General features: G+C 41.6%; 1 protein-coding gene across 11 annotated transcripts in view; it reads left to right on the plus strand.

The window, feature by feature from the left end:
* KATNIP (katanin interacting protein) overlaps positions 1-23,620 on the plus strand; it is a 128,147-nt gene that overhangs the window by 38,871 nt on the left and 65,656 nt on the right. For all 11 annotated transcript variants that reach the window (XR_012896094.1, XM_075899173.1, XM_075899176.1 and 8 more), the window contains 6 exons: positions 2,815-2,964; positions 6,205-6,416; positions 9,154-9,266; positions 13,560-13,662; positions 17,502-17,714; positions 18,964-19,104. Coding sequence is in view for 10 of the 11 variants with exons in the window: in XM_075899173.1 (XP_075755288.1) it covers positions 2,815-2,964; positions 6,205-6,416; positions 9,154-9,266; positions 13,560-13,662; positions 17,502-17,714; positions 18,964-19,104 (932 nt within the window). In the remaining variant the exon portion in view is untranslated. The remainder of the gene's footprint in view (positions 1-2,814; positions 2,965-6,204; positions 6,417-9,153; positions 9,267-13,559; positions 13,663-17,501; positions 17,715-18,963; positions 19,105-23,620) is intronic.

A 23,620-nucleotide genomic window follows, 5' to 3' on the forward strand; every position in this document is an offset into this window, starting at 1 on the left:
ATTCAGAATGATCTGGACAAACTGAAGAAATGGTCTGAGATAAATAGGATGAAGTTCAGTAAGGACAAATGCAAAGTGCTCCACTTAAGAAGGAACAATCAGTTTCACATATATCAACAATCAGTTTCCTAGAATGGGAAGTGACTATCTAGGAAGGAGCACTGCAGAAAGGGATTTAGGGGTCATAGTGGACCACAAGCTAAATATGAGTCAACAGTGTGACACTTTTGCAAAAAAAGCAAACGTGATTCTGGGATGCATTAACAGGAGTGGTGTGAGCAAGACAAGAGAAATAATTCTGCTCTTCTCTGCACGGATTAGGCCTCGGAGTGTTGTTGGCATATCGTGTCCAGTTCTGAGCACCGCATTTCAAGAAAGATGTGGACAAAATGGAGAAAGTCCATAGAAGAGCAACTAAAATGATTAAAGAAAAACATGAACTATGAGGGAAGACTGAAAGAATTGGACTTGTTTCATTTAGAAAAGAGAAGACAGAGGGGACATGATAGCAGTTTTCAAGTATCTAAAAGGATGTTACAAGGAGGAGGGAAAAAATTGTTCTCCTTGGCATCTGATGATAGGACAAGAAGCAATGGGCTTAAATTGCAGCAAGGGTGATTTAGGTTTGACATTAGGAAAATGTGGTGGTGAAACACTGGAATAAATTGCCGAAGGAGGTTGTGGAATCTCCATCACTGGAGATATTCAAGAGTAGATTGGATAGACATCTATCAGGGATGATCTAGGTGGTGGTTGGTCTTGCTGTAAGGGTAGGGGACTGGACTCAATGTCTTCTCAAGGTCCCTTCCAATTCTCTGATTGATGCCATGTTTCCAATTTGAATTTGTCTGGTTTCAGTTTCCAGCCGCTGTCTTGTTCTGCCTTTCTCCACTAGATTAAAGAGCCCTTTACTTGCTGGTATTTTCTTCCTTTGTAATGAAGCCATGTCTCAGGCTTCTTTTTGATAAACTGAACAGATTGAACTATTTATGTCTCTTACGGTAAGGCATTTTCTCGAACACCTGAATAATTTTTGTGGCTCTATTTTGCACTCTCTTCAGTTTTTCAATATCCTGTTTATAAGTGGACACCAGAACTGTATGCAGTATTTCAATGTTGGCCTCACCAATTGTAATGGGAGACCGTCTGCCTAAACAAAGTCCCCTAGTCATCGGCACACTGGTTATTTATACTGGTTCAAGTCTAGGTTTGGCAGTAGAGCCTGGCAGGTTCAAGTCTGGGGTTGATAGTTCCATGTACTAGCTTCAAACCTGGGATTGCTGTAGTGCCTAGTGAGTTCAAGCCCAGTTTGGAAGTAGGGAAACCGAGGCCCTCCCAACCCTCCAGGTTCCAACCCAAGGCCCTGGGGCAGGCGGTGCAGGTGTGTGGCATGAGCCAGGGTATCATCCAGCCTATTCCTTGGGTTACTTCTATAGCATCTCTGCCACTCCAGAGGCACAGCAAAGGCCAGACAAATTACCTTCAAGGTAAATCCCAAAAGGGGGACAGGAAGTTCCCTTCCCCACGCACAAGCAGTTGCTCTAATTTCTATTATAGGGACATCAAATCCAGGTTAAACCTTAGGTTTAACAGCTGGCTGGGTGTTAGTCTGTCCTTTATTCCTGACAAATTGATTTGGACCTGTTTTTTTTAACCTTGGAGCATACTATAGCAGTGTTTCTTAAACTGTGTTCTGCGGCACACCAGTATGCCACAAGGCAGTCGGAGGTGTACCGTGGAGAACAACAGAGTTTAAAATGGCCACCCTTCAAGGGGCAGGTGGCTTCCCCCCTCCCCTTTTTTTTTGGTCAATAACTTTCAATAACTTTTCCCTGCCCCCCCCTCCTTTTTTTTTTTTTTGCTCAACCAAAGAATCCTTGTTCTTTGGTCTTAAAAAGTTTAAGAAACACTGTACTATAGCAGTGTTACACAGTAAAATCCTGTAAATTTACATATAGTACCGATGGACATATTTTATCAGAACAATAATGTTCAGGACATTATGCATTTTCACATGATAACTCACCAGGCATACTTTATTCAAATTATCATAATATTGTAAAAGTGGTGAACATAATAGTATAGATGATCAGAGCTTCCCTTGTAATCCATAAATGTGTCTAAATCTTGATCTACATTTAAAAAGTGTTGTTGGCAAGGAATATGATGTTTTCACAGATACAATGTGCTGGTAAAAGCCCTAGTTGTAGAGACAGTTATACAGGTATAAAGCACTTCATGCTCATATAACTTTTAGATTCGTTGTACCGGGGTACAGTAAACCCTCACCATTTGCAGTGGTTCCTAGCCTCCCCTCAAATGGTGAAATCCATGAATACAGAGGACAGTGGCTCCCAGCCACCATGGTGAGCTCCCAGTGAACTCACAGCTGCCATGGTGCTGTGTGGGAGGGGTCCTGACTGCTGCTGCTGCTGGGCAACAGTTCCCCCCCCCCCCCCAAAGGCTGCAACCTCTCCCCTAGGCCTGAGAATGTTGAGCAATGGGGGGGGGGGGGAGAATGGGAAAGAGCCGCGAAATCACACATAGCAATTCTGCAAATCATGAGGGTCTCCTGTAATCTATATGTAAGCACTTCTATAACAGTGTATAACTATATATTGCTTTCACTTTTCTTCACTGGTTTGCTACTCCTAAAGCCTATAGGACTTAGACTTGACTAATGTTTCATGTACAGGAGTTGGAGGTGGTGGCGACCTGTGTTCTACAGCAAATCAGGCTAGATGATGTGGTGATCCCTTCTTGCTTCAAACTGTGACTCTAGTTTTCATACTCAACCCACTTGTTTTTCTGCAGATGTGAAACAGGAACGAATTTTGTCTGCAAAGAGGAAAGATGAGGCTGAAACCTACATTCCCATCAGACCTATGAAGGTCAGAAGTAAAATGGCTCGGCCACTTTCTGCTGGACCCCTGCACCAGGAGGGACATGAAAGAACCTGCTCCAGTAAGAGAGATGAGAATATGTAAAGTCTACAATGTGAGCTTCCATTCTCCTTCCTCTGTCCTGGCTCAAATGTTGTCTCTGCTGCACTCTTCTCTCCTCACTCTGAGCTGTTTCCCATTTTTATACTTCCATTCTTCTCAAAATTCCACTGACTTCAGTGGAAGCAAGAGTGAACCCATGGCTGTATATGTTACCTCTCTTCCTCCTTGCCCTTCTTTCCAGCCCCCACAGAATGAAGGCATCTTCCTCTCCTTTTCCAGCTTCCATTCTGTTCTATACTTGCCCATTTTTCTTTACACAAACATATACTCCCTATGGGGAAAGGGTGCTGACAGGAAGGCAGCCCCATCATGTCAACTATTCGATCTTCAGAGGAACTGTCAAAAGATGGTAGCTCTCTCTAATCCAGTCGTTCCCTTTAGGCAAGTCTGCCCTCAGTTACAAAAAGATGGCTTTTGGGGGATGGGGAAGATATCTGACATAAGCCCAGTGATAGAAATGTAGCCGTGTTAGTCTGGGGTAGTTGAAGCAAAATGCAGGACAATGTAGCACTTTAAAGACTAACAAGATGGTTTATTAGATGATGAGCTTTCGTGGGCCAGACCCACTTCCTCAGATCAAATAGTGGAAGAAAGTAGTCACAACCATATATACCAAAGGATACAATTTAAAAAAAATGAACAAATATGAAAAGGACAAATCACATTGCAGAACAGAAGGGGGTTGCGGGGGGGTGGGAAGGGGGAGGAAGGAAGGTAAGTGTCTGTGAATTGCTGATAACCTACCTTTAATATCAGCAATTCACAGACACTTACCTTCCTTCCTCCCCCTTCCCACCCCCCCGCATTCCCCTTCTGTTCTGCAATGTGATTTGTCCTTTTCATATTTGTTCATTTTTTTAAATTGTATCCTTTGGTATATATGGTTGTGACTACTTTCTTCCACTATTTGATCTGAGGAAGTGGGTCTGGCCCACGAAAGCTCATCATCTAATAAACCATCTTGTTAGTCTTTAAAGTGCTACATTGTCCTGCATTTTGCTGACATAAGCCCAGGTATTCAAATGAATAGAAGAAGGTCAGATGGCTTCATTAGCTTAATGAAACCTCTTGAGCTAAGCACAGCTGCCTCCAAATGAATCCTGAGAGCCAGTAAAGTTAACATTTTCGATAACCCCCAAACACAGCTTTTTAATGCAAAACCTAAACAAACCAAAGAGAACCTCAAACTCCACCTCTCATCTAGATTCCAGCACCAGCTAATGTCTGTAGCAGTATGTTTTGACCAGTTTCTGAAACACTTGTCTTGCACTTCCTTCAAACTTTTAAAAGCCAATGACTTATACACACACAGCAGTTATGTCTGAGCAAGACAACCAAGGAAAGGGTTTAGGAAAAAACTTGCAGCAGCTAAATAGTCTTGAATTAACAGTGATCATCTTGGAAAGACCTCTGGGGAGCCCAACACCAAAAGAACAACAATCCAGCATGTGTACAGCATCTTTGGAAGATGCAATATGGAAGGTGGAAAAGAAGGGGAAGAAAAGAGCAACAGTGGGCTGTCCTGGATGCCACAGACATAGCCAGTCTTAGTACAGAAAACCATGCCACATCTAAACTTGTTAAAGCTGTCTCCAGAGATGGCACGGTAAGCCCAAAACCAGGGAGTGGCTGGGAGTGGCAGTGGGTGTTCCTGGCACTAGCAGAGGCTCTCTCCCATCCTGTCCATCACAGTTAGCAGATAATCTTCTCAGCTTGATGAAGAGTACACAGTACATTGTACAATTTCTGCTATGCAGTTGGTGGTACAGTGCATCCCACATATCCTCGCCTAAACTATGGCAAGTGTGACATTTTTTGTAGTGTGTGTGTGTGGGGGGGAGCAGTTTCTTGGGGCATTCTGGCACCAGATGTTAGGTGGAGGAATATTAGCTAGGACTGGTAACCATACAAGTTTTGCTGGCTTCAGTGTCCCTAGTATGATTCTGTACAGGTTGAAACTCTCTAGTCTGGAAACATCCATCGTCTGGAATGATTTTAGTGAGTCCACCTTTCATGGGTGTGGCCAAGTTTCCCACCATCCCATAAAGTTTGTTTATAGTCACCAGTCCTAGTGCTCAGTGTTCTGTGCTGTTATTTAGCTCTAATTTACCCCTAAAAGTCCTCTAACAGCCCAGTAAGCAGTGAAGTGTTGGTAATGCTGCTAGACAATATTTATCCCCCATGGTCCGGAAAATTCTCTCGCTGAGAACTGGTCAGATCCCAAGGGTTCCAGATTAGAGAGGTTCAGCCTGTTGTATGATTAAGCCGTGTTTTAAAAACAGCAGGCCCAAAAGCTATCTGGGCTTTTTGAGGGCTGTGGGGGAAGGGTTGTTTGATTGCTTTGGCTTTGGCTATGTCTACATTATGAGCTAGTGGTGTAATTCCACTGCCTGTGTAAATCACACTAGCTCTTACTGAGGTAACACCAGTATAAATAGCAGTATAGATGTGGTAGCATGGGGAGCAACATCATAAGCATGGCTGAGCAATGCAGAGTACAAACCTGCCTGAAACCAGTGGGTATGTATTTGGCACAGATTATCAGGGCCCATTCTGCTGCTACTCATACCACAGCTACACTGCTGTCTGTACTTTCTTGTGATGTCATTTGTTCTAGGGATGTAAAGGACTAGTCGACCATCTGCTAAGCAAATGCGGCACTGCCACTTTGAATGCTGCGGGGAGCCCGGGATCAGCTGGGGACTCCCCGCTGGCCCCCAGCTCCACATGGCATGCCACTTTGAAATGTACAAGAATCCGCAGCGGGGACTCTTGTGCATTTAAAAGCGGAAGCGCCCGCATGGAGCCCGGAGTCAGTGGGACTCCCGCTGGCCCTGGGCTCCACTTGGCGTTCCAACTTTGAAATGCACAAGAGTCCCCTCTTGGGCTCGTGTACATTTCAAAGGTGGAATGTGGAAGTGCTTATCGACTAGTCCAGTAGTCGATGGAAATTCCATTGACTACTCGACTAGCAAATTAATTGCTGCTTAACATCCCTAATTTGTTCACTAGTTGTCCAGAGTAGAGAAGACCTGGAATTCTAATGTTAAAATAAACTTTAGCAACCACCTATATGCTGTCCCTTGCTAGTTCAGCCCTTTGTTAACAGCTAGACCAGATATTTCATGCACAGGCTTTTACAGAGTTACTTACTTGTATGAAATGATCAATAGCTATTTCTTGCTGCTTTTTATGTCAGGACCAGTAAGTCGACCAGAAAAGCCACTCTCAGCAACTCGAAGGAATGTGTGTGTGAAGAAGGATCCTGAGCAGTCTGCTTCTGCTGTGATAAAAGCTATGCAAGTTGAAAATGAGATCTTGCAAAGAGAGATCCTTTGCAGAAGGCTGGAGCCTTCTACCAGTCATCCAATGATATGCCGAAGTACTGAGCTGGGACAAGAGAGATCCAAGGTGTTCAGCAGCAAACATTCTTTCCTTTCCCTAAATATGAATAGAAATCTTATATCATTTAATGCAGTAATACTCAGATCTCAGTGATTCAGGAGCCAAATTGGTGATCAGTATTACTCAAAAGACACACAGTAGTGTGAAATATATATACATTCACAGCACAGTGATTGACCAACTATTATAATATTTTGAACTACAATTGGTTAATGTAGTAAAAACATCCTTATTGGTTAATAATTAAATCCCAACATTTTAATATCACGTCCTGCAAAGAGCCCCATTAGACACATTAAAAAGCTGTTGATAGCATGCAGTCCTTGGTCTGAGTATCACTGGCTTAAAGCCTTACAGGGGTGGATGGTGGGGTGAATCTTAACACTATATGAAATGAAATCATGTGATCATCCCATATGCACTTTTTGGGGATATTTCCATTCAGCCATTTCTTAATTTCAGAGGAGGACAGAAAACAATATGTTAACCATTTATGTGACTCTCCTTCTTAGAGGTAAAAAGGATTCTTCTGGATTCTGCTCTTCCCTCCCTCAAAGCTACAGTTAGCTAACACACAAACTGTTCAAAAAGCAGTCACATGACTTTCATTGCACACATTCACCAAGTACTTAGGGCCTGATCCTAATTTCATTGACGTCAATGAGAGCTTTTCATTGACTCCGGAATTGGATCAAACCCATAGTGGCTGGAATTAAAGCCTGGGTCTGTTGGTGATACAGAATCTCTTTCCAGGTTAAAGGCTGCAAAATTCTCCAATCTCCTTTTTATTTTTGTCATGTCTGTTCTGCAGTTGAGAGAGACTAGTTCCCCCTGCACATTCACAAACCGTGTGAACTTGCTATGTTTCAGGAAAGTATGTAATATTTAAAACAGGTATCTGACAAAGTGAGCTGCAGCCCAGGAAAGCTCATACCCTAATAAATTTGTTAGTCTTTAGTATTTTAAAATGGTCTTTCTTACCTAGAGTCCTGCTATTCTGTGAGGGTGTCCTGAGCATGCCTCACTTCTTCAGATACACCAGCAGGTGTCTGTGTTAATTTACACAGCTCCCCCAACAGCTACCTTCTTCCCCTTCTGGAAAGAGAGCCTCATTTTATCCACAATGAGCAGTCCTGTGGCACCTTAGAGACTAACAAATATATTCTATAATGAGCTTTAGCTAGAGTTCTTTTGTGCTCGCCAATTGACAGGCTTTTGCCTCTGCTTGTTCAAACCAGGTCAGGTCAGCAAGCTTCCCAAGTAGCTGAGGCAGGCTCCCCGGAGCCAATGGCTCGCCCATTGTCCCCTAATAACTCTCTAATGTTCACTATTGGGCAGCTTATCTTGAGCTGTTATTTCCTTCCTGTTTATGTTCTTACAGCCTACTGTTAAACTGAACCAATATATTCACATAGTAAGCATCTCAATAACCAGGTCAACATATAGAAGTTATAAATAATTACAGAAGAGCGTACCATCTGTTGCACTAGTAATTGCTGTTCTCTGAAAGCTGTGTGATGTGATGGGTCAAAGCTCGCTCTTTCTTCAGTGTCTAACAGTGCTGTAATCTTTTGTATTTTGTACAATGCAGATAAACATGGGAGTATTTTTATGGAGAACCAGGGAGATATCTGCACTTTTTTATGACTATCCTTTGTACCTCAGTGCTTGATATTGTCTTGTAACACTGCATGAAGTTGAATCAAAGAAAGCTATTAGGGGAACACAAGCAGGAAATGAATAGCAGACACAAGATTCCTCCAAAGAGAATACAAACTGTTGTAAGAAAACAACGTGGGAACTATTAATTGAAAAATGCCCACCTGCCTATTTCCAGCCAGGGTAGCTGGTTTATTTTCCCCCAGCCTAAGCCTAGAATCAAAAGAACATTAAACCATTAAATACATCTTCCTGTAGAGAAAGAAAAGGGTGTGTGGGCATCAGGCTCCTGCGGGTCATGAGAGAGGAGAGAAAGGCATAAAATACTGCAGAAGTGGGCTGCCTCTCTATGGCAACCCAAAAGTAGGGAGGACTGCAATTCACAGATTCAGTCCAAGAGTGGGCACAACTTGGGGTTCCCCCCTTGATAAAGGTGAAAGAAGCCAAGTCTCTCATCTGATGTGTGAATTCAAGTGGGATTTCGAGGGAATCTAAAAAGCAGCTTGCCCTGTAAACCTGTTTTTTTTTTTTTTTTTTTTTTATCAACTATTGTGAAAGGAGCTGGTGGTTTTAGCACTAGGGAACACCTGCATTCCTCAGTCAGGCCCCACCAGTGACTTCAGACTTTTGAATTTTAGAAGTGTCTTCCCTGTTCACATGCCGGATTATGAGACAAGGGCAGTGTGTTCTTTCTTTCAAAGGAGTATCAGCAACGGACTGCCATTGCAGGGCCATAATTTCTTATTTTCATGAAAGTACACTGGTGTAGTGCAAGATGAAGTGTGATGGAAATTGCATTTTTGCTCTTGAATATATTATTTAAATCTCAGATTAGTAAATATTTTATTTTCACCTGCCTATAGTATTACATGTAAAGGACCAGATTCTAATCTCAGCTATACCAGCGTAAATCCACAGTAATTCCATTAAATTCAATGGCAACAATATCGATTTACGTGAGTTTAACTAAGATCAGAATTTGGCCCAAATTCTCATTAATTTCTGAGAGACAAGCCACAATTCATATTGTTTTATGTGTGTAGGGAATAGTGTATATGAAATGTGTTAATCTTTTCTTCCATAGCTGCCTTCTGTTTCAACTTCATCTGTTTCTGCAACAACCGAGCCTTTGGAAAAACAACAGGAAACAACTGTAGTCACAGAAGCCATTGAAAGAATTGGTCATTTGGGAAGCAGGTAGCTAGATTAGTGTATTTAAGAATGATTTCCTTAATATGACTGGATGATTGATATCATGTGCAGTGGTTGTCCCGTTTCATCTTTTCTTGTGGTTATTTCTTGAAGGATGTAATTTCTGCTCTGGGCAATGGGATATATCGTAACAAAATATTTTTTAGCTGTTCTTTCCTCTGTTGCCCATTTTGACTTTGCCTTGTAAAAGGCATGATGGCCAGCATCTTGGTTGTGAACAGGAGACAGGCCGAAAATATTGGTTTTCTTAAAAATTCAACAGTTATCTGCTACAGTCCAGGTGAGAGTGAGTGTGTCATGGGTTGATCATTTCCGCACTGGCAAGGTGGAAGTTAAGGAGCTGCTCTGGACATAGGAAGCCACACCCCCTTACCTTTACTAGGCAAATTTCCAGTGGAGGGAGCATTGAAAAGAGCTACCATCATCTGTTACACTGTTTGTGCTGATCAAACAATGTAATAGACTCTGGAGACAGACCAGAGAGGAGCACAGGAAGGCCTGATTTTACAAAACATTCATCTTCCAACTGAATGCCTGCACTTGGAAGAGTTGCTTCAGACAGACCAATCTCTGCAGGTAGAATCTAATACCAAACTCCTTAGGACTGAGGGTGAATCGTAACGAGTCAGTCCGCACTCCAGGTCAGTCCATAGAATTTATTAAGGTCTCTTCTAGACAAACTTATACTTCTCTCTAGATGGGGTTTTCAGGTTATCATATCCTTCATCTCTAACCTTCAGCAAAACAGTGCAACAAAAAGAATCTGTCTCATGATATCATAGGTTTACAAGATGCCAAACGTCACCACCTCTGCCTTTTTTCATAAATTCCTAGGGAGAAGGGCCCATTATGATAATCTAATGCGACCTCCTGTCTAACTAATTAATCAAAGACCAAAGAACATGAAGAGAAGAAATTCTTTAATTGCCTTATACGCTGATGCTAGAACCCTGGATAACAAATGAGAGGAATTAGCATTGCTTATTTATGAGAACAAATTCTGTTATGTATTATGGAAACCTGGTGGGATGATCCCCATGTTTAGAATGTTAATATCAATGGTTAAAACCTATGTAGGAAGAATCAAATGGACAAAAGTGAAAGGCATGGGGCATTCTATGTAAAAAATCGTTTCCGAGTTACCGATAATTGGGAAGACAGTGATGATTTTGCACGCTTATGCATCAATGTCATAACTGATAAAGTACAAAATAGATATTACTTGAGATTTGCTACAGACCACCAAATCACAAGAGGGACCAGGATGACTGCCTTCTTATGCACCTATCTATAATGTGTAGGAGGGAAAAGTGTGATCATGGAACTTAAATTTGAGTGACACACTGAATGTCTCATGCTGCCCGTACTAAAACATCCTGGGAATTTCTAAATATATTTCTGTTCTGTATTAATGAAACAATAGATGACATCCTCTCATCATATGTTGATAGCACTCTTTCCATTTCTCTAGTGTTTCTGGAGGTTGTTACATAGAAGCTTGTAAAGTTAGACATTTTGAAATCAGCAGGTCCAGATAATTTGGTTTGAGAGTTTTAAAACAACTGCCTGAAGCACTTGCTGAACCATTTATGCTGATTTTCAATAAGTCTTGGAGAACTGGGAAGTTTACGAAAACTAGAAGAGTGCTATTGTTGTGCCAATTTTTTTTAAAAAGTCAACAGGATGACAGAGTATTGGAGCAGCTGATATGGAACTCCCGTTATTAAACAATTAAAGGAGAATAATGTAATTAATACAAATCAATATGGATGTACGAAAAATAGAACCTTTCTAACTTGATATCTTTTTTTATGAGATTGCAAGTTTAATTGATAAAGTAATAGTGTTGATATAATAGACTTTTGTAAGGTGTTTGACTTGGTGCTGCCCAACATTTTGATTAAAATACCAGAATGGATTCAAATTAACATGGCACTCATTAAATGGATGAAAAACTGGCGAACTGATAGGCCTCAAAATGTAATTGTAAATGGGGAATAATCAAAGAATGGCTCTGTTTTCAGTGGGGTTTCACAGGGATGAGTTGTTGACTCTGTGTTATTCAACATTTGTATCAGTGCTCTAAAAGGAAACATAAAATCATTGCTGATAAAGTTTGTAGATGACACAAAATTGGAAGCTGGCAAATAATGAAAAGAACAGATTACTGTTGCAAAACAATCTGGATCTCTTGGTTAATTGGGCACAAACAACAATATGGATTTTAATACAGCTAAATGTGTGCACATCTAGGAACAAAGAACATAAGACATACTTGCAAGATGGGGAACTCTGTTCTAGGAAGCAGTGACCCTGGAGAAAGATTTGAGGATCATGATGGGTAATCATCTAATCACACTATGTGAGCCCCCAATGTGACACTCCCTATGTGACACTATGGCCAAAACATCAAATGCGATTCTCAGATACATAAATGAGAATCTTGAGCAGGAACAGAAAAGTTATTTTATTTCTGTATTTGACATTGATGCAACTACTGCTGGAATACTTTGTACAGTTCTGGAGTTCATAATTCAAGGAGTATGTGGATTAATTGGAGGAGATTTAGAGAAGAGGCAACTAGAAAACATGCCTTATAGTGATAGACACAAGGAGCTCATCTGTTTAGATTTGTCAAAGAAAATAGGTTAAGGGATGACTTGATTACAGTATATGAGTACCTACATGGGGAAATATTTAGTAGTGGGCTCTTCAGTCTAGCAAAGAAAGGTATAACAGGAAGTTGAATGACAAATTCAAAGTGGAAATAAAGCTTGTTTATTCAGGAGGTAGGACTAGATCAGGGGTGGACAAAAGGGCCTCCATTGTCCGGATCCGGCCCGCCAAGCTGGTGGATCTGGCCTGCGGAGGCCCTGCTGCTCTTCCAGCCCCAGGCCAATTAGGGCCTGCAGGCAGGAGAGCACGCAAAGCCTTCTCCACTGTGCCCCCGCCCTGCGAGCAGCATGCTTGAAGCGCTGCGTGCTGCTTGCAGGGCAGGGTGAGAATGGAGGAGGCTTCACGCACTCCCCTGCCCCTAGACCCTAATTGGCCTGGAGGCAGGGGAGTATGCAAAGCCTCCTTTCGCCCTGCCAGGAGCACATGGTGCTTTGAAGCACCACGCACTGCTTGCAGGGCGATGGCAGAGCAGAGAAGGCTTCACATGCTCCTCCGTCTCCAGGCCCTAATTGGTCAGGGGGTGGGGGAGCACGAGAAGCCTCCTCCCGCCCTGCCAGGAGCACGTGGCGCTTTGAAGCGCCGCACGCTGCTCTTAGGGGTGGGGGGGAGAGCGGAGGAGGCTTTGCAAGCTCCCTCACCCCCAGGCCCAAATTGGCCTAGAGGCAGGGGAGCGAGGGAAGTCTCCTCCCACACCAGGGGCATGGGCACCTTGGGGGAAGTTGGGGTGGAGGCAAAGGCACTCCCTCACCCCCAGACCAATCATTGTCTGGGGCGGGGAACCCGGAAATATCTTGGCCCTGCCCCTTCCATTCAATGCTCTGTCCCTTCCGCTCAATGCCCATCCCCTTCCTCAAAAATTTCTGAGGTGGCCCCCAGCAAAAAATTATTGCCCACTCCTGAACTAGATGGTCACAGTGGTCCCTTTTGTCCTTGGAATCTATGAATCTATAGCACAGGCCAGAGAACTTCCTTGAAATAATTGCTAGAAAATATCTTTTAGAAATCATCCAGTCTTGTTTTTAAAAATTGTCAGTGATCAAGAATTCTCCACAGTCTATGTTTAGTTGTTCCAACAGTTAATTACTCTCACTGTTAAAAATGTGCACCTTATTTCCACTCTGAATTTGTCTAGCTTCAACTTTCAGCCATTAGATCATGTTATACTTTTCTCTGCTAGACTGAAGAGCCCTCTATAAAATATTTGTTCCCTATATAGGTACTTACATGTAGGTTAAAGATCCCACTGGTATCTAATATCTTCTTCTGTGTAGGTACTTATCAACTGCAATTAAACTTAACCATCTCTGAATAAGTCCTTAAGAAACGTTCTGTATCTTAAAACCAGCGCAACTTACAAAGCAAGTATGTGGGAAACAAAGAAAAATGCTGCAGGTGTTGATATAGGGGCAGAAATAAAGCAGTGTTTACATTGCTTTGTCTGAATTTCATGGACTTCTAATAGGGGGTTTCAAATAACTGCATAAGCTAGATAGGGTGTTTTTTTTCCATTCTGAGTATTCTTCACCTTTCCTCCAACTCAGTATTTTTTTTCCCAAATAAAGCTTTAGAAACAAAATTCCTAAGAGTTTAACTATGTTTCAGGCAACAGAAGAAACTTTTGAAACTCCTGCAGGAAATTGAGAGCTGTTCTACCTGCCATAGTCATGAAGTCCTACCTACTGAGGAAGTGGAGCCAGATTCTCTGGTGAGAAATAAGGATTGTACAGATAGGTGCAATAATTACAGCTTTGTATCTATTCAGCCATTCAGATCTTACAGAAACCAAAATATAAAGTGGCACTTTGAATGGCCTGTGTCCTTATGGGAGAGGGCTCAGGAAGCATGGCTTTAACGTCTCAGGGAACAGGCACAGGTATGAGCATGGGGCTTCCTTGGAATTCTCTCACTGTCTTATGATGAGAAGGGAGCATATGGGCCCTCCAGGTCATAGATGTTTGGAAAATGCAGTAGGATAGTGGCACAATGAATTAGGAACCCTAACTAAATGTTTACATTGCTCCTGTGCAAAACCAGTTTCATCATTTCAGACTTTGTCATTGAACTTATTTTTTTCAAAGTCACTTGCAACTCTTGCTCCAGACACACCCCATAGAAGAAAGTTCAAACTCTGCAAGTTATTGGAATCGTGTTATGCAGATTTAGCTCTGTGGGTTCCATATAGTTGTCATGTTCACTTCACAGAGTGAGTTGATCCTTCCTGATCATATATGTTAACAAATGTAATCATGCTTCTTTTTCTGCATCTCACTGAAGGCTGAATCCTCTCATATCATCTCTAGGTTAGTGTTATTCGAGAGAGTACAAGCCAGATTCTACGATTTTATATAAACATATTTCTTCTGCCTTTACCTTCTTCCTCCACTCCATCTGATCCCAACTAGCATTTGTTAGAGTGAATAACATCTATGAAAAACAAACAACTTTATGGGTAAACTAATAACATTAAAACCTTTGGATTAATAATGTTAAAACCCTATGAATACATAGGGGTGTATGAACCTTCTCTGCTGCCTTGACCGTTAGCAGAACACTGCAGTTTGTTCCTTCCTGTCCAGCATCCTGGGAACCTGACCAGTTGTGAACCAGGGAATCTGTCATTCCAGCGGAAGTCAATGCCAGTGCCCCTGCTACTACCGGCTGCAGGTTTCCACTCCAGTGGCAGTAGAGGGGCTGGCATTGGCCAAGCAAGGACTGAGGTGGGAGGAGGAACACTCAGAGTAAGAGGCACGGTGGTTGTAGAGCCAGCACTGTGAGAATGTACTAAGCCCTCTGGCCGCCAGGCTGTGCTACTGTTTATTACCAATATAAAGTCCTACCCTTTGGTCTTTCCACAATATTGAGGGTATTCACAAAGTACTTGGTATTCATGGCAGCTCACCTAAGGAGACAAGGAACCCAAGTCTACCTATACTTCAGAGACTAGCTGATTTGAGGAGATAATCCAACAGGTGACGAGCTCGATCCAAAAAGCCTTATAGCTCTTCACGTCACTGAGACTCAACATCAACAGAGAAAACTCCACAATGATTCCAACTAAAAGTATAAAATACAGAGGAGCAGTATTAGACTCCTGGTCAGTGAGAGCTTATCTTATAGAAGAGTTCCAGATAACAGTAAGCCTCATCAACAACCCTGATCATTCAAAAATATCTGTAAGAGCATGCCTTAGACTGCTGGGACTCATGAACTCATGCACCTGTGTTATACAGTTTTCAGACTTCACCTGTGCTTCATACAAGGCTGACTGAAATTAGTAGCTAGCTAACAGACACTACATGGACATGCTGGACAAGGTCCCACAAGAAATCCTTATTAAACTTGTAGAAAAACCCTCTTCATTGGCACAGTGGAGTACTGTTCTTCATACCTCCATGTACATTTTAGAGCTCATGGCCAACCACTTGGCATGCAGTGGTTTCCTGCCTCTTGTTCAGGGATGCACAGTGCAAGTACCAACAGACAACACTGCTGCTATGATCGAGACAAGGAGGAGTAAAATGGTCTCCATTCTGTCAGGTAGATGCACGTCTGTGGAAACGGTGAATTTTTTATCGCTTATCTATGAAGACTGCCTTTTTAGTGGCCATTTTTTACATCCCCCAAGTACAATCTAAACAGGTGTGACCCCACAGTTCTTCAGCCTTAGTTGTTTTATGTACTCCACAGTGAAAGCAACTTCTCCTACTCTGCCCACACACAGTCTCCAGCATGTAAATCACTCCCAGCTATATTGTATGAGTGCTATAGCTATCCAGCCATCCACCTATGAATTATATTATAGATCAACACTGGCAGATTCCCAGTCCCAGACTTGTCCCCAGAAATGCACAACTTGTATCACTCAGTATCTGCTTGGACAATACAAGCTCATAGAAAGTCCGTTGTTCCATTAATAGAAACATATATGCACATATCTGGTTATCCCAAATGAAGCTTCCAACCACTTTAGTCCAAACATACTGGCTTAGATAAAATAATAAAACAAGGTTATTACCTAACGATTTTAAATTATTACAAGTAATGGGGCATAAAAGTCAGAATTGGTTACAAAAAAATAAAAGGTAAAAACTAATACCTAACTGAACAAGCTAAGTGAATTCAAAGTGAAGGTCTCTCTTTATACATATTCTAGCAGTCCTATTAGCTGAATCTTCCAGCCAGGATCTTCCCAAGTTCAATCATGCTTCCTTTGTCCTTCAAGAGTTGATATAGTGAATAGGTATGAAGGAACAAATGATTTTTTTCTTCTGTTCTCACTTCTGGTTATTTTCCCCTTTGAAAATCATCTTCAGATGAGGTTCAGGAAGCAGAAAGTCTGCTTTCAGCGGAATCTCCAGCTGTTCAATTGCGGCCATTTCACCAGGTGATAGTGCATGAGATTATGTTGACACCAGGCTGAGGTGCTGACTAGCCTGTTTGAACTAATTTGAAGCTGTTTCCTTAGACTTGGAACATGTCTTATATAGTAGAATTTTATAACTTTGTTTAGAATTATAACATATATATTTACAAAGATGATAATGTTCAGCAAATTGAATTTTCAACTGATACCTCACAAAGCATGCTTTGTACAAAATTTATCACAGTCTTGTAAAAAATGTGAACACAAGCGGGGATTTAAATATCCTGCACTTTGTTAGCATAATCTTGCCCACGCACTATTCCGCTCGCCAGCTGATTTGAACCAGGAAGTGCGCTTCGGGACATGTTAGTTCAAATCAAACCCCTTGGTTTGTACTAACATTACAAAAAATGAGGAGTAACGTTAATTTGAACCAAGGAGTTTGAGTTGAACTAACGTGTCCCGGAGCGTACTTCCTGGTTCGAATCAGCTGGCGAGTGGAATAGCATGTGGGTGAGATTATGCTAATGAAGCGTGGGATATTTAAATCCCCGCTTCATTAGCAATTTCGGTCGGCTACATTTGTATCCCTAGTTCGAACTAGGGAGCAAGTGTAGACATATCCAAAGAACCACAATTGCTATAAGGTTAAAAAAAAATTCTTTTGTATTGTTTTTAACTAATCTAAGAATTACATACCAGCAACACATTACATTATCATTATGGATCATGACATGGTTGCAAAGCCAAGTATTCAAATTAGAAGGTGCCAAAATATTGCTGTTTGTGTAACTTCAGTCTGACTCCCCTGTGCATGTGCTGTCAGAGGCAATTGTTACCTACAGTTCACATTCTATTTGTTCTCCAGAATAGCCTGACCTGACTCACAGCACAGAATGAAAAGTGAATGAAGCAGAAAGCACAGAGATTCTCTTGGGTTTAAAAACTCTGGACTGGACCTGGTCCTAAGAGTGCTGAGTTCTAGCCCTTACTCCCTAATAAGCTTTCTCTGTGATTTTTGGGCAGGACTACTATAATGCTCGTGAGGCCAAGATGAACATTATCAAGTCAACCTTAATTCTGACATTTCCTAAGTTCTGAGTGCTTGACTTGGCAACCATAACATTCTTTTGTTATATTTTGTGTATATAATCTATGTGTAGAAGCAATCTCTCTTTTAGGGCCAACTGCAAACAAAGGCAGAAGTACAGGATGTCATTTATGTGACTATGGAAATCCTCTCCAATTGGGGGAATGCAGCCAACGTGGGTTTGACGGAGGTGGAATTCTTTGATTTACATGATGTTAGGATGTTTGTATCGCCTCATGATGTCGATATCCGAAATGCTGACTCTCCAGGGGATCTCTGCTGCCTGGTCAATAGAAGCCTGAATGTAAGCTCCCCTCTTAAACCTGAATTTCACTACTTATTCACTGATTTTGAACATATGTAATGGGTGCATGCATGGGGGCCCATTAACTCTTTTGTCATAGGGCGAAATTGCCATCGGCAGCAGGCTTTTATACAGGCCCATATTAGACCACAGCAGCATTTATAAATTGAAATGTTTGGGAGTTTGTCTGAAATATTTTTGAGGTTGGGCATTCAATTTTCAACCAAAAAATTAACAATTTCCACAGAAGGCATACTTTTCAGCAAAAAACTCTTGTCAAAAACTCAGTTTTCTGTTTGAAAAAAAAATTTCAACAGGCCCTCATACTATGCACACTTATCTGTCCAAAATACCATATTTTCTGCTTGCCAGAACATGTCACATTCTTTTCCTCTTGGCTTGTGAAACTGCTTGCTTCGTACTCCTTCCCCAGCTGTTGGCAGTGTAAGAGCACTCAGTGACTCAGTGACTGAGCTGGGGATTATCAGTTTGGCAAAACTTAGCTCTGACCTCTAATGTAAACTAAGTTGCTGCACATGCAAAGATAGATCATTTCAAGCTACAGGGAGTACTACATTCTTGTGTTTTTAATCCTGTTTGTCCCGTCTCAGATGTCTACTCAAATCCATAATGTAGTTCTCTGTGAGGCTTCAAAAACACCAAGTACACAACTCTGTATATCTGTAACTTTTGGTCTAAAATTGTGTGCAAAGGACACTGATAAAGCAAGAGCAGTGTAGAAAATAATGTAGAATCCCTTATTTCCAAAGGGTAAACCCGAAAGGTACCTTCAGAAACTTTATTAATCTTTTTTCTCAGTGTCCTGTGGGCACAAATCATACTCTTCTCTCTGCTCCCTTCCCCCTTCCCGGCCACCCTCATCTTGCAAAGCTGATTAATTTGATTAAAATAAACTGTGGACTGGTTTTGACCCTGCATATACAAAGCATTGCAGACAGTCTAAGCACTGGTGAGCATGCAGACTTCTCAGAAGCACAGCAGACCTATATCCAAATGCCTGTCTGCGCTGTGCTTTTCTGCAAGCAGGGGAGTAGAATGTGCAGTTTGGAGCCTAGGGTTAAAGGTTTTCTCCTTGTTTTCTCTTTAGCAGTCTTATCTGTCCATTTGTTGTTCCTGTGACTTGGGCTCTCTGCTCCCTTTTTCTGGTGAGCTGTGAGTTAATCACAACTATTTTGCTTCAGGAGAAGAAAAGCCTATTAATAACAATCTCTGCTTGTCCATATTTTAGAGCACCAAGGAACGCTTCCTGTGGATGTGCCCTTTCTATGCGCCAGTGCAGCTTTACTTTGTTATCCGCAATCCCAGCCGGTCACGTGACTTTGGTATATCTAAGATCAAGATTTGGAATTACAACACAAGGACTCTTAGTGTAAGCATCTTCTTCTCAACTACTTGCTGTGTACACTCACCTTAGATCTAGGGAGACTCAGTTTGACCTTCCTTCCAACAGTGTGAAATAAATATAGATCTTGTCTTCTCTAATAGGAAGGGGGAGCTGGAGGGATGTCTCATCTACTGGGGGGATTTTGTTGTTGTCTTAATTCTAAGTGGTAGAAATGCAAGTCACAGTGTTTTCACCAAAAAAGTCGATATTCTTTCAGAGCTGTAACAAATACTTCGCTAGTATTTCAGAAAGGGTAACAAAAGCCTTGCATAGAGTGTTTGTTTTGGCTTTACTGGTAATTGGAAACTGATTCTCTGAAAGGTAAGTGCATCTCAATATGTAGGTCTCTGGGTTATATTATCAGAACAAAGAAGGCTATTTGTCTGATTACATTATTATTTAATTGATGATTTATAAGAGAGACTGACTCACCAACTAAGGTTTCTGTATTTTTGTCACTTGAAATTCGGTGTGTATGCCTGTTAAAACTTTTAAAATATTGTAGCATTGCAAGAGACATCACACGGCAGATGGTCACTGATTCGTATGTCTGAAATTCAGCGTGGAAATTATTCTGGTTAGTACACTATGCTGTTCAGTTCAGAAAATTCCCAGGTACTGAAGTCAAAGAGGATTTTCTGTTCTGGATTATAACTGAGATAAGCTTTATCCTTTCTGACTTGCTCTCATCTGTGTTCTTATATAAGCATATGGCAATACAAATGTATAGAAACTGCCATAGAGGAAACAGTCTTAACAAATACTATATCACACCAGCTTAAATTATTTTCTGGAATCCTTGTTGCTGTGTGTATTAAATGTGGGTTACAGGATGTTACAGTGTAAGCAGAGGGCATACCATAGACCTTTCTGAACCCTTTGAAAAGGACTGGTATTTGCAGAGTAAATAATACTGATGTGTTGTCACCATGTGTCAGCCATGTTGCAAATGTAACTATATACTGATTTAATTGTGTTGATACATGAAATATTTGGAACCCCCCTCCCCCCTCTATGGCCAGGTTCTCAGCTATTACAAACTAGTGTAGTCTCATTGATTACTGTGTGACAGTGCTGCCGTATGTCAGTTGAGGGTCTGGCCCACTCTTTTTCATGTGGGGAAGTAATACGCAGCAATTCTGCATGGTCTGGTGTCATCTGTGATATGGAAACCTTAGCATCATTTCGGTAGCATTCTTTTTAATTTAAGTATTTTTAAAGAAATAAATAATAGAGACCTTCACAATTGAAGTTATAACAGCTCTCTGATCTCTCCCTCCACTGCAAATAAATCCTCTCCAAAACTACTATTTTTTAGGATCATAAGTTTCATCACTTGCTTCCCCTTCCAACTACCCCTCAAAAAAGCTGTAAATGGGAAGAAATGTTTAAATACGCCCTAAGGAAACACAGATGTTTTTGCAATACCATGAAAAGCTCAACTCAGTCTAAACAAGTACTAAAACAGAAACTGGAATTGTTCAAATTATTTAGAGATCTGGAATCTGGAACTGGAAACGAAAGGTCAAATGAAGGGGTGGGAAGGAAACTATTAGAACCTGCCATATAATTACTACAGAAAATTTAACTGACTGAAGTGAAAATGTGTATTAATTTAAGAGATGTCTCAAAGAAAATCTACTGTCTTAGTATCATTATTGATTAAAATTTAAGGTCACTTCAAAAGGCATCTACTGTATGTATTGATTTTAATACAAAGCTGATCCAAGATGATATCTGCCAGGTTTACAGACTTAAGTACCACAACAGCAAAAAGATAATTGTCAACATTGTCAAGTTTATTAATTTAAGAGAAAACACACATCAGATTTGCAACTGACTGATTAAGAGCCTAATCTAAAGCCTATCATGTGAATAGGAGTCTATTCATGGATTTCACTGGGGTTTGGATCTTGATCTACATTTACTGGATTAATTATAAAAACAGGTATAGCAAGACTAAGCCCACTTTAAGGAAGTTGATTTATTACTTTAACAAAGGGATACATAACATTAATGGGCTTGCTACATTTAGTGGTTTAAAGCATTAATTCAGAGGGAGCTAGCCACTCCCAGTCTCCATTCAGACCCCTTCTGAAGTTAGCCTATGAATACCAGCTCTGCAGTTTCATGCTGAAGTCTGTTTAGGGTTTTTTTTTATGAAGTATGGTAACTTTCAAGTCTGTTACTGAGTGTCCAGGGAGACTGAAATGCTTTCCTATTGGTTTTTAAATGTTACTATTTTTGATGTTTGGTTTGTGTCTTTTTTTTTTTTTTTGTAGAAAAAGTCCAGTTTGGCCAGCGTACATGGCAGGAAGGGCCTTTCTTACAGGGAGGTTGGTGGGGGGTTGTGATAGGGCAGTATCTGTAAGAAATTTAAGTGTGGGATGTAGTAAGAGGGGCGGAGGGGGCTCAGGGCGGGGATGTGGGTGTGAGAGAGGAGAATTCAGGGCAGGGTCTGGAGGGTATGAACGTTCAGGGTAGGTATTGGGTTATGTGGGGTACAGGAGTCAGGAAGAGGGTTGTGGGGAGCACAGGGCAGGGACTGAGGATGTGGTGGGAGTGCAGGAGTCAGGGCAGGGGGTTGGGTTGTAAGGGGGCTGACGATCGGGGATTGAAGTGTGCAGCGGGCTCAGGGCAGGGTTAGCACTGCCTAGCCACCAGAACCCCAGGGCGGCAGGGATTGCACTTGCCCAGTTGCCAGATTCCCTGGGCTGGCTAGAGTGGCAGGGACCACCCACTCAAATACCAGGGCTGGCTGGGGCAGTGCTTTCCAGCTGCCAGATCCCCAGGGTTGGCTGGGGTAGTAGAGACTGCACTAACAGGCAGCCCAAGCACTGTGGCTGGAGCCTGGATGCACTGTGGCTGAGCAGCCCAAAGTGCTGCAGCACCTAGAGCCCTGCCCCCAGACTGCCAGTCTCTGACTGGAGGGACACCGCTTTCCTTTCACCTTTGTATATCACATTAGCAAATGTGCAAATAAACAAGCCCCTGATGAGGTGGTCGTACCCCTCTGCTATGTACGCTGGCCAAACCAGACTGTCTATAAGCAAAAGAATAAGTGCACACAAATCAGACATCAATAACATTCAAAAAACAGTGTGAGAGCACCTTACTGTCCCTGAACAGTCAGTAACAGACTTGAAAGTTGCCCTACTTCAGGAAAAAAACTTCAGAAACAGACCAGTATGAAACTGTGGAGCTGGGATTCAGATGCAGACTTGGCACTATCAAGCTGGGTCTGAATAGAGATTGGGAGTGGGTAGCTCACTACAAAAAGTAATCTTCCCTCTTTTAGTGTTCACATTTTCTCATCAACGGTTGGGAGTGGGCCACATCCATCCTGACTGAATTGACCTCATTAAAACTGGTTCTCTGCATAGTATCATGACTCACCCATCATTGAGGGTATATATATATATCCCTGCTAGACCGAAGTTTCCTCTTCATGCATCTGACAAAGTTGGTTCCAGCCTACCAAAGCTTATTCCCAAATAAGGTGCCACAGGACTCCTTGTTTATTTTGTATACATTTAAGTTAATCGTATTTTTCTTTGAGTATGGACAGCAGAGACACCCACATCCACACCTTACATTTTAATTAAAGTAGCTTCTGAATTCGAAATAGATTATTTCGAAATTGGGGGTGTCTACACAGCACTCATTTTGAAATAGAGCACTCTTCTTCTGACTTCCCTTACTCTTCATACAATGAGGGTTACAGGGATCAGAGTAAGAAGTCCTTCACCTTGACAGTATTTCAACATTATTTCGAAATGACTGCCTGCTGTGTAGACACGGACTAATTTATTTCAAAATAACGCTAGTTATTTCGAAATACTGTTGCTGTGTAGACATACCTTCATAGATTATAAAACCCAAAGGAACCTTTGTGATAATCTAGTCTCACCTCCTGTATAACAAGACATAGGTCTTCCCTGAACTAGTTGCTGTTGGATGGAATTAAGGTGCAGACCCAACCTACCATAAAGGATGCCTCAGCCTCTCAACCTAATATATATTTTGTGTCATAAGCCAGTGATGAAGTTTGGGGATGATGATGATGGCAGTTTTCTTGGTAGCAGACTATGCCTTGGAATTCATTTCCAGCAGAAATACAATTAAAAGGTGCATGCCATGCTTACAACAATAAAATTAGTCTTCTGCAGTAAACTTGTTTCATTTTATAACTCTCATTCTGGATCCCTACACGCTGCCAGACAGCTTTCTGGGGTACCAGTGATAAAATGAAAAATAAATGTCTGACTGTATTTGAAACAAATAGCAGCAGCTATTCTGGAACCTCAGTTTACTGACTTCTTCTTTACAGGGAATTTAGGATCGTCCTATTTTTTCCCAGTGTCTTTATCTAACACAGCCTCATAAAAAAATCCTGTAATCTCTAAAGCCAAATCTCTCTCCCCTTCTCACAAGCCTGGAGAATGCTGACTTTAGTGGATGTGTGGTTTCACTTGAACATGATAGAATACCACTCTGCCTG

Source organism: Pelodiscus sinensis, chromosome 16, assembly GCF_049634645.1.
Source record: "Pelodiscus sinensis isolate JC-2024 chromosome 16, ASM4963464v1, whole genome shotgun sequence".
Taxonomy (NCBI): Eukaryota; Metazoa; Chordata; order Testudines; family Trionychidae; genus Pelodiscus; species Pelodiscus sinensis.